At 44.8% G+C, this 12371-nt stretch overlaps 1 protein-coding gene across 1 annotated transcript in view; it reads right to left on the bottom strand.

The window, feature by feature from the left end:
• LOC120915819 (carcinoembryonic antigen-related cell adhesion molecule 1-like) overlaps positions 1 to 12371 on the bottom strand; it is a 113750-nt gene that overhangs the window by 43078 nt on the left and 58301 nt on the right. Inside the window, exons 3-5 of the mRNA XM_040326618.1 lie at positions 6315 to 6590; positions 4314 to 4595; positions 653 to 949 (exon numbers count right to left, since the gene is read on the bottom strand). Coding sequence (XP_040182552.1) covers positions 653 to 949; positions 4314 to 4595; positions 6315 to 6590 — 855 coding nt within the window. The remainder of the gene's footprint in view (positions 1 to 652; positions 950 to 4313; positions 4596 to 6314; positions 6591 to 12371) is intronic.

The following is a 12371-nucleotide window of genomic DNA, read 5'->3' as shown; positions in this document are numbered from 1 at the left end:
ACTTTTCTCCCCATTATCAATGTGTCCAATGGACACAGATCATCTCATGCAGAGAAATAAATAGTACTCTGTGTGTAAAATGTATTAGAAAAACATAGCATAAAAACCAGGGCTGTCTTAATGAGAGGGCACACCTGGGCACTGCCCAGGGGCCCCAGCTGCATGGGGGGCCCCTGCCCTTTTCCCAAAGCAGCTGGTCCTTGAGCCCGGGCTGCCCTGAAATTGGGGCAGCCCAGGCTGCCCCTCTACATCCCAGTTATCCCCCAGCACTCTGACCCCTCTACACCCTAGATATCCCCTACCTTCTACCTACTTGATTTCTGTTTACATGCACTGTCTCCATTGTAGGGGCCCCAGAGCATTACTTTGCCCAGGGGCCCATGATGCTATTAAGACGGCCCTGATAAAAACACTCACATGTAGTACAAGAATCAATTGTCTCTCATATCTATCAGTATTCATTCAGCTGTCTCCCATAAACAGCGGTAAAAGATTGGCTGCCCAAATAGCCCCACCCAGTGTGATGACATCACATTTGATGAGTTGCATCTAAACTAACCTATCTACTTTGGATATTCTTGTACAAGTTTCTAGTGCTAGCATTGTATTCGATTTGAAAATATTTAAATAGCAATGAAAAATAATTACTCACAGGCCAAGCTGAGGTTCAGGGCATTGCTGGTTTTAGATCCGAGCCGATTAGATGCTGCACAGATGAAAGGTCCAGCATCAGTTTTAGAGACGGGACTGATGAGGAGGTTGGAGAGTAGAGGAGAATCACCTTCTGATATCCGATACTGAGAACCCGGGGTTATTAGTGCTCCATTTAGTGTCCAGAAGAAAGTGACATTCGATCCATCAGCTGAGCAATGTAAAGACACAGAGTCTTCTCCAACCCAAATATATGATCCCGATATGTTACCGGTCAGTGTCACAGCCGAGATCTTAGCTGCAATTTACAACAGTCATTGTTACTGAGAGTCTGAACAAAAAGCATTTGCCAGCTACTAAAACACAAGGTTGTGATGCCATCATCAGCAATTGACGCATAAAAAAAAGGGAGGTCAGCAGGACTGTGTACAGGAGATTAGCAAGAAAAAGGATGGGAGGTCAGCAAGACAGTGTACAAGGGTATGCATGGTGGAGGACAGGGGTTAGCAGAGCAGTGTACAGGGGTCCACAGGGTGGAAGACTCACTGCTGGCAGGGCGGAGGACAGGGGTCACTGCTGGCAGGGCGGAGGACAGGGGTCACTGCTGGCAGGGCGGAGGACATGGGGTCACTGCTGGCAGGGTGGAGGACATGGTGTCACTGCTGGCAGGGTGGAGGACATGGGGTCACTGCTGGCAGGGTGGAGGACATGGGGCCACTGCTGGCAGGGTGGAGGACTTGGGGCCACTGCTGGCAGGGTGGAGGACATGGGGCCACTGCTGGCAGGGTGGAGGACTTGGGGTCACTGCGGGCAGGGTGAAGGACAAGGGTCACTGCTGGCAGGGTGGAGGAAAGGAGTCAGAAGATAATGGCAATCACTCTAATTGCACCAACTACTACAGCGATTGTCACTTGCCATACTGATCACTCACATGTGAGATATGCATACTTATATTGGCCCAAGCTGGACCAATGTAACTACTGCATGTAATAAAAATTATACCTAGACTTTAATTTAACATTACTAGATACAGAGAGGCTTATGCAATAATCTGAATATTCAGTATTTACTATACAAAGATGCCGCGTACACACGATCAGTTAAACCGTTGAGAACGGTCTGATGGACCGTTTTCATCGGTCAAAACCGACCGTGTGTGGGCGCCATGGGTTATTTAACCATTGGTTAAAAAAATGCAAACTTGCTTTAAATTTAACCAATGGATTCCTAACCGATGGGTCAAAACCGATCGTTTGTAGGCACGACCATCGGTTAAAAATCCACGCATGCTCAGAATCAAGGCCACGCATGCTTGGAAGCATTGAACTTCATTTTTTTCAGCACGTCGTTGTGTTTTACATCACCGCGTTCTGACACGATCAGTTATTTAACCGATGGTGTGTATGCGCGACGGACCATCAATCAGCTTCATCGGTTAACCGATGAAAACGGTCCATCGGTCCGTTCTCATCGGATGGACTGATCGTGTGTACGCGGCATAAGTGTGCAGTCTTGCTTATGAAAGATAACTGCTAAAAATATGCACTGTCACTGTACTAATGACACTGGCTGGGAAGGGGATAACATCTAGGGCAATCAAAGGGTTAACTGTGTGCTTAACAAATGTTGTCTTACTGTGGGGGAGGTGCTTTTACTAAGGGAATGCATAGATCCCTGTACCTGAAATGCAGCATCATGTATATACGTGATCCTGAGCAGCGCGACTGCCCTGTAGCAGTAAATCTGCTATCAGGTGATCAGCAACTGGTTAACATCATCAGCATTATGATAACTCACAGGCAGCAGGCAGTCTATCATGGCTCTGGTTGGCTCTGTCACCGTGTGTCACATAACATGGCTGCTGGGTGCTGATTTTGTTAACTTTTGACCAATAAGTGCCTGCTGCCTGTGAGTAAGGCTACTTTCACATTGAGGTGCTTTGCAGGCGATATAACGCTAAAAATAGCGCCTGCAAAGCACCCTGAAAGAGCCGCTCCTTTCACACCAGTGTGAAAGCCCGAGGCCTTTCACACTGGAGCGGTGTGCTGACAAGATGCTCAAAAAAATGTCCTGCCAGCTGTATTTTTTGTCATGAAAAAAACAACGTTTTTAAAAACGTCATTTAAAATGATCGTGTGTGGGCTTCACAAAAAATAAATTCGAACATGCTGCATTTTTTAAGGTTGTTTTAAAAAATGTTGTTTTTCGGGTAGTAAAAAATGATCGTGTGTGGGCTAAAACGACGTTTTAAACCCGCGCATGCTCAGAAGCGGCGGCCGCGAATAAGGCCTGGTCTGGCGCGAATGCGGGAAAGAGCCGCCGATCGCCAGAAAAAAGCGCTGCTATGCGCGGCGGGTGGCCGGGGTGATTATGGGTGACTGATTGGGGTGCATGCGGCTCTAAGAGAAGGTAAACAGCAGCAATTTGGATTGCTGGAGTGGCTGTCCTGAAAAGGACGGTCACTAGCGTTTCCTGGGGGTGGAAAGATGGCCCTGAAAGACAGGTTCTTACCTGAAGAGAGGGGCCCACGAAGGGAAGGAAGGAGCCGGTCCTATGGGCTGCAAGTTGATTCATGCAGCAAAGATTGTAGGAGCCTGCCTGCCTGTCTGCGGTGTCTAGCTGGCTATCTGTCTGGTCCCTGGAGAGAGCAGACTCGTCGGGAAGCGTCCTACTCCCTCACTGAACTGACACTGACTGATTATCCATCCAGTAACCTGTCATTAGAGTATACAGATTCGGTAGCCTTGGCCAGCCACTCACAATGGCAAAAACAGCAGCAAGAGTCAGTAGGTTTCTGCTGTTGCAATTTGCACCGTGCCTAAACACCCATGCAAATGTAGTATTACTTTTAGGTAACAGGAACTTAGATAAAGATCTTTATTGGTTGATACCGATTTGGTATGTTCTCACTGAGCAGAAAGTTTGTGACTGTCCAACTTGAGGGTCAAACTTGGGTCAGAGGTCACCTAAAGCCTAAGTGTCAGCCGGCTCAGAAAAGTAGGAAAAGTAAAATAAGGTGCAGTTATAAATCTTGGCGCAGATCTACAGAGATCTGCACCCGCGCAGCGTATCAGAGATACGCTACGCCGCCGTAACTTTCCCGGCTTTGGTTCGAATCCTGAAAAATTTTGCTCCATAAGTTACGGCGGCGTAGTCTATCTCTGGCAGTGTAAGGGCGCGGAATTAAAATCGGCGATTAGGGGGGCGTGTTTCATTTAAATGAAGCGCGTCCCCGCGCCGAATGAACTGCGCATGCGCCGTCCCTAAATTTCCCGCCGTGCATTGCGCTAAATGACGTCGCAAGGACGTCATTTTTTTTTAACATAGACGTGAATTACGTCCATCCTGGTTCACGGACGACTTGCGCAAAAGAAAATCCTGTCGGATCTAACCCAGAAGCCGTCGTATCTTGTTTTGAGGATTCAAAACAACGATACAACACGGGAAATTTGAAAGTACACCGGCGTATCAGTAGATACGCCGGTGTACTCGCTCTGTGGATCTGCCCCCTTATATATAAAACGTGCACAATTTTAAGACTGAACCTTTAAATTCTAGCATAAGCACAGTTGTGACTTTCACTGTCTATGTACATGAAAAAATCAGACAGTTGCATTTAAAATTGCTTATTGGTAATAAATGTAATTTGTTTTTACACTTACAGCCCAGTGTGAGATTTACTTCATTGCTGGTCTGGTTGTTTATCCAGTTGGTGGCTGTACAGGTGAAGTTTCCAGTGTCATTAGCAGTGACATTGCTGATTGTTAGGACTGTGTTGTTCACAGTAAAGTGGTATCGGGAGTCCGGGGGCAGTGGCACCCCCTGAAGGCTCCAGGAGTAAGTGATATTTGTACCACGAGCTGAACAGGTCAGAGACACCACGTCTATTCCCGGCCAGACCCATCCTGATATATTGCTGGTTAATTTCACGTCAGAGACCGGATCTGCCAAATTAAAAACAAATTGTGAAAGAATCATAATTTCCTTATTCAAAGTCTAACAACAGTGCTATGTAGGGGGGGTTATAGCACTAAAAAGAAAAATCTAGGCACTAAAAAAATGGGCTGTATAACCAGCCCATGACTTTATTAGGGTTTCCCATACAATAAGATTATTTTTGTTGCTTTGAGAGGTCACATGGCTGAATGCAGAGAGCTGCAAAAGAAGACGATGATGGAAGGCATAAAAGGGTTTGTTGCAATAAACCATAAATGAACAATGGAATGATCTTTTACCATGTCCACCCATTACTGCCACACCATGGTGTATTTTGAGGGGTACACTTTCTTTAGCCCACAGAAATCTGTAATATCCACAGATATCTCCCCCACTGTAATATCCACAGACATCTCCCCCACTGTAATATCCACAGACATCTCCCCCACTGTAATATCCACAGACATCTCCCCCACTGTAATATCCACAGACATCTCCCCACTGTAATATCCACAGACATCTCCCCCACTGTAATATCCACAGACATCTCCCCACTGTAATATCCACAGACATCTCCCCCACTGTAATATCCACATACATCTCCCCACTGTAATATCCACAGACATCTCCCCCACTGTAATATCCACAGACATCTCCCCTACTGTAATATTCACAGACATCTCCCCCACTGTAATATCCACATACATCTCCCCACTGTAATATCCACAGACATCTCCCCCACTGTAATATCCACAGACATCTCCCCCACTGTAATATCCACAGACATCTCCCCACTGTAATATCCACAGACATCTCCCCCACTGTAATATCCACAGACATCTCCCCCACTGTAATATCCACAGACATCTCCCCTATTGTAATATCCACAGACATCGCCCCCACTGTAATATCCACAGACATCTCCCCCACTGTAATATTCACAGACATCTCCCCCACTGTAATATCCACATACATCTCCCCACTGTAATATCCAGACATCTCCCCCACTGTAATATCCACAGACATCTCCCCCACTGTAATATCCACAGACATCTCCCCCACTGTAATATCCACAGACATCTCCCCTACTGTAATATCCTTATTATAGGCTTACCTGTAGCATAAAGTGGTTGTAAAGAGTTTACAACTACTTTAAGACCTTTCAAATTTGGAAGGAATGTACACTTTATTTAAACCCTGTAAATAATTTCAAGATATGAACAAAAGAGGGCACAATGGCCTAGTGCATTATCCTATATCATTTATTAAGATCAACAAGAATAATACTCACAAGCATGTGAATTAAAATCGCTCATCGAGCTACTCGTCTATAGCCCAGTAGTCCTAGATTGGTACACTCCAAAGGTGGACCTCACTGGAATCCTTTATGGCTACCAACCTTGGCTCTGATTAAGAAGTGGTAAACTTTGAAATCCATTAGCCATAAAGGATCCTGGGGAGGTCCCCCTGCACTCTGAAGTGTGCCAAATCTAGGACTACTGGACTAAGGATGAGTAGCTCAATGAGCGATTTTAATTCACACATTTGTGAGTATTATTCTTGCTGATCTCAAATAAATTCTGTGGGATAATGCACTAGGCTGGTGCACCCTCTTTTGTTCATTTTTTGTAGTGGTTTCAGGATATCCCCAGTCCTAGAGGGCAGCAAGGCTGAAAGAATTTCCCAACGACGTCTCATTTTTACACCACATATCATATAATTCTTACCTGATACATTTAGATGTAGGGTGTTGCTGGTGCTGGAGCTGACAGGGTTCTGTATGGTGCAGGTGTAGCGTCCACTGTCAATCCCTGTGATTGGCTGGAAGTAGAGATTGGCATCCTGGCAGGTCACATGGGATCCAGAGCAGTTCTTCCCATTCAGGTAGAAGGTGTAAGTAGTGACAGTTTGGCCATTGGCATTACAGTGGAGAGACACATAGGTGCCACCAATGAGATTATTAGAAGTGCTATTACTACTGAGGACAGGAGCATTGAGAACATCTGGAAATAGTAAATAATGAAAGTTATTTGTAATGCAATCGTATTACCAGTAATAATGGAGACTTATAATTGTGGCACTGACACAGTTAAGACTAGAGCTTCAATGCATATGAACTGAGAAATACAAGATTGCGACCTTCACATATGGGGATATCCATAAGGCTGATTCATCATTTTATGGAGGTGAGAGTTCTGTGAGCACTGAGCAGTTGTGTGAAGTTTCAGCATCACTCTTTTTAAGGGGATCGTTTTTGTAAGACTATTAATTTACTCACTCAATTTTGGATGATCTTTTATGCACTTCACTCCTTGCACCTTATTAGTGGAGACATAATTGAACTTGTCACTTTTCTATATTGGATGTGTATATATATATATATATATATATATATATATATATATATATATATATATATATATATATATATATATATATATTCATATCCACTTGTTTATGTTGATAAATTGGGCTGATGCATATGTCTTTATAGACCTTGCTTTGTGCACTGGTGCAAATCATTTGGTGGAGAGGGGATTATGGTGTGGGGTTGTTCTTCAGGAGTTGGGCTTGGCCCCCTAGTTCCAGTGAAGGAAACTCTAAAGGGGGCAGCATACCAAGATATCGACTTGATTCTGAGCATGCGCAGGTTTTGAACCGATGCTTTTATGTACTAACCATCGGTTTTGACCGATGGTCAGCCGTCCATCGGTTCGATTTTAAAGCAAGTTCTCTCATTTTTGTCCGAAGGACAACAGACCGATGTGCTGTACACACGGACGGTTTGGACCGATGAACCTGAACTTCAGTACGTTTTCATCGGTTTGGACCGGTCGTGTGTACGCAGCCTCAAAGACAGGTGTCCTGTCCCCCCTCCCCACTGAAAGGTGCCAATTGTGGCACTGGAGGGGGGGGGAGGGATCAGATGAGCGAAAGTTCCACTTTAGGGTGGAACTCCGCTTTAAAGGAGTTCTCTGACCTAAAACTTTTAACCCCCGCTGTGCCCGGGCTGTAAAAATATACAAAATAAACTGTCACTTACCTGCCTACGATCCCCCGTTGTTCCGATATTGCCGTCCCGTTCTCCGGTCCCGGGCCCCTTCCGCTTCCTGTGTGTCGGTGACTAATAGTGCGCTCAGCCTATCAGCGGCCGCAGCAATGTCCCGTCGCGGCCGCTGATAGGCTGAGCGCACTATGAGTCACCGACACACAGGAAGCGGAAGAGACCGGGACCAGAGAACGGGACGGCGATATCGGAACAACGGGGGATCGTAGGCAGGTAAGTGAAAGTTTATTTTGTATATTTTTACAGCCCGGGCACAGCGGGGGTTAAAAGTTTTAGGTCAGAGAACTCCTTTAAGTTATTGATTAGTAAGTTAGTGCTGCACTTTTTTTTGTGGTGTGGGAACACCTAACAGTGCTTAGCAGCAAGCCTTTTACTGACACTTTTTTTTATTTTACCTACAGTAGTTTATTGTAAATAGCAGTGTGGTGATTACCTATTATACTATACTAAAGATCGGCATGTGGCATTAATAAACATGGACAGGGACAGACAGATATTCTTCAAACGGTACAGGAAAAAGGACTGGGGTAAAGTAATTTTCTCTGATAAATCCATTTTCGGATTGTTTGGGGCATGTATCCTCAGACCATTTATGTGTGGGGTTGCTTCTCAGCCAAGGGAGTGGGCTTATTTACAATTTTGAGGTAGATTGTAACCAAATGAATCTGCCCTTCCTATGTTCCCAGCTCTGCGCTTGTGAAAAAAGGGGCGTGGTTGTGCAGCAACCGTCTGAAGGAATGCGTGATGTCACGAAGTTAAACTAGGCAGTGGAGGTCCAGGGTAGAGCGGCAAGGAGGCGGTGAGAGATCAGTGGTTTACCTTGGGTCCGCCGCGACCAATACACTCAGTTTTGGTACAGTTATCTTAAGAGTTTGCGGTTATTTAATGCTCAAGTTTTCTCTGATTCATGTGAGTGCAATAATTGAAGTGTTTACAGTGTGTTATTAAAACAGATTTTTATGATATCACGCTATTGGAGCTTTTTTTTACATATTTGCATATGGAGCAATCTGACAGTCATTTGGTTGGAATCTGGAAAACCGGCTATACTTATCTGTGAGACTTTGTTTACATTTACAGGCCAAACAGGAGAGTGTGAGGCAACTTGCTGTGGTGAGTTTTGCATCTGACGGTAGAGGAATCACTGAAAACTGGGTGTGGTGGAAGATTAGAAGAGATCTTATGCACTGGATTTTAATGATACATTGTTTGGACTTTATACAATATTTTTAGTTTGTGCACATAAACACTTATGTCACAGGGTGTAATTTTTGAAGGATATTATCACTATATAGTCTGGTAAACACAGGCACCGTTTAGTAGTATCTTCAGCGCTACTGATTTTTTATTTTTTTTTAGATTTATCACTTTTTTCACTTACAATTTTGCCTAAGAACACTGCCATGAATAAAGAATGGTACAAAAACATCCTCCAAGAGCAACTTCTCCCAACCACCAAAGAAAAGTTTGGTGATGAACAATGCCTTTTACAGCATGATGGAGCACCTTGCCATAAGGCATAAGTGATAACTAAGTGGCTTGAGGAACAAAATATCAAATTTTTGGGTCCATGGCCAGGATTAGCCGCGCTAATAAAGTCCCAAAATATGCTAGTGGTTCCTTGATTGCATATCATGGTAATATGTGTCCATAATCGGAATGATAAGGTAGATCTTAATCACAATGCCATCCCAGTGATTCACATCAAAAAGTGTGCCGCCAAAAAATTCCTGCTTACCGGATAGCAAGCAAACAAGGCATGTGGCTATAGCCCAGCCAAGGCCTTTACTTGCACCGAAGATCCTATGAATGTTTAAGGCCTCGTACACACGATAGGTTAAACAGAGGACAACGGTCTGATGGACCGTTTTCATCGCTCAAAACCGATCGTGTGTTTTTGACCTATCGGTTAGGTATCCAATCGTTAGTAGGCACGACCATCGGTTAAAAATCCACGCATGCTCAGAATCAAGTCGACGCATGCTTGGAAGCATTGAACTTTTTTTCAGCACATCGTTGTGTTTTACGTCACCGCGTTCTGACACGATCGTTTTTTTAACCGATGGTGTGTAGGCGCGACGCACCATCAGTCAGCTTCATCGGTTAACCGATAAACGGTCCATCGGTCCGTTCTCATCGGATGGACTGATTGTGTGTACGCAGCTTAACAGGGTGGGTGGCTGCAATGTCTCTCACACACTGTCAGTGACCATCTCATTCCTCTCTGCACACCACTGCCTAAGTGATTCTGGAATGAGCTGTCATCAGTCAGGATGTAGCCCAGAAGCAGGGCCAATTGCAGAGATCTTGAAAAAGAAGGGTCAACACTGCAATTATTGACTCTTTGCATAAACTTTTACAGTATACAGTACCATAGTAACATCCGACAAAAAGATCGACACACACTGAATTAGCAGATTTTGTGAAAATTAATAATTGTCATTCTCACAACTTTTGGCCACAGCTGTACTGAACCTGTTTTTAACATATACTCAGGACTTCCATGGTTAATATTTTTGTTCAAGTAAAAAAAAAAGTGTGCCACCCCCCCCCCCCCAAATTCCCAAAACGAACATACAGGCTGGTATTCCGATAGCAAGGTAATATTGAGTATGCTGCCTTGATGACAGTCTGAGGGCCCTTCAACATTGGGTGATGCTTTGAGAGGTCAAAAATAGATACAAAATAGATTATATTTAAACCCGCACTCCATCCTCCTTTCTGGGCGACAGTTTTCTCGTGTGAGGCCTCCCATGTTACAGGTCACTTCCTGTGCGACCGTGACATTTCCGGTTTACTTCCAGGGGATGTGCGGCTGCTGCTGAGCTCACCTCTCCGCTACTCGTGCGGACAAAGGTATCGGTCGGGGGTAGGGTGACCACATTTCCAAACTACAATTCAGGGACAACCCCACCCTATCCACTTCCAAAAAATCAGCTTGTTCTGTAATGAATCACAGCACAGTGATTAGACACAAGAGGCGGGATTTATGATTTCTCCAATCACAAGCAGGGGGCGGGGATTATGCTCCTCCAGGCTTTCCCAGCCAGGACAAGTACTGTCAATGAGCAAAGTGGTGATGTGGCGGCCTTTTTTGGGGGCATCAGATTGGCACCGGGAGGTGGCTGTCTCAGTTTCATTCTGGGACACTGTATTGTCCTGGAATGAAGGTGCCTGGGACAGACCTGCAAAATGCGGGACTGACCCGGGCAATCCGGGACACGTGGTCACTCTAGTCGGGGGGGGGGGGGCGCTACTGGCAATTCTAACTCGTTTTTCTGCAGAGCTGGTACACTTTACTGCTCCACACAGCCTTCTTATTATGTCCCACGGACCTATCTACAACCCAGTAAGGGGGGTCCACTATGTGCTGGGAGGGAGGGGCTGTCATGTCTTCTGTCATATCCATCCTGTCACACATGGCTTCCTCCCAGCTGTGCAGTTTCAGGTAAGCTGAGCACTGATTGGCTGAAGGAGAATCTTCCTTAGTGTGACCTGTCTCCTCTCCTGTGATATGATGTGTCTTCCAGTGACAGCCCAGTGAGTGCTGTGGGCTCCCTGTTGTCACACACTGTCAATATAAAGTTTGTTGGATTTTACTCATACTGGGTACCTGTTGCACCTCTCTTCCCACATGATGTCCGGTGGGGGGTTACAGGGGCTCTTGGGGTTCCTCTCAGGCTGGGGTAGTTGGGGCTGGGCGCAGTGTATCTGTCAGTTACCAGTATTTTGGTATTAGGGGGGAGTCACGCAGGATAGGTGCAGTTGCAATTTTACATTTCTCATGCGACTACGTTTCTCATGCGACTACGTTTCTCATGCGACTGTTTCTCATGGTATTTATGTTCTCATAGTATTATGTTCTCATGTGACTACGTTTCTCATGCGACTATGTTTCTCATGGTATTCATGTTCTCATGGTATTATGTTCTCATGCGACTACGTTTCCCATGCGGTTACGTTTCCCATGCGATTACGTTTCCCATGCGACTACGTTTCCCATGTGACTACGTTTCTCATGGTATTACGTTTTTCATGGTATTACGTTTCTCATGCGATTGCATTTCTCATGCGATTGCATTTCTCATGCGACTACATTTCTCATGGTATTCATGTTCTCATGGTATTATGTTCCCATGCGACTACGTTTCTCATAAAACTACGTTTCTCATGGTATTCATGTTATGACATTCATGTTGCTGTGCGATTATGTTTCTCATGGTATTCATGTTCTCATTCAATTACATTTCTCATGGTATCAATGTTCTCGTGTGATGACGTTTCTCATGGTATTATGGTCTCACCGTCTCATGCGATTCATGTTCCCATGCGATTACGTTTCTCATGGTATTTATGTTCCCATGCGATTACGTTTCTCATGGTATTATGGTCTCATGTTCTCATGCAATTACGTTTCTCATGCTACTCATGTTCTCATGCGATTCCGTTTTTTCATACGATTACGTTTCTCATGGTATTTTTATGTTCTCAAGTGTTAAGGTTTCTCATGCGAATTACGTTTCTCATGCTACTCATGTTCTCGGGTGTTCACGTTTCTCATGCAATTTTACATTTCTCATGTTCTTTTGTTTCTCATGCAAATTACATTTCTCATGCTATTCAGGTTCTCGGGTGTTAACGTTTCTCATGCAATTTTACGTTTCTCATGCAGTTTTCAGTCGTGATGTTTTCCTAGTTGGTAGTAAGTATTGGTATG

Source organism: Rana temporaria, chromosome 10, assembly GCF_905171775.1.
Source record: "Rana temporaria chromosome 10, aRanTem1.1, whole genome shotgun sequence".
Taxonomy (NCBI): Eukaryota; Metazoa; Chordata; class Amphibia; order Anura; family Ranidae; genus Rana; species Rana temporaria.
The sequence above is the reverse complement of the archived record's forward strand: the minus strand, read 5'-3'. Positions and strand labels throughout refer to the sequence as shown.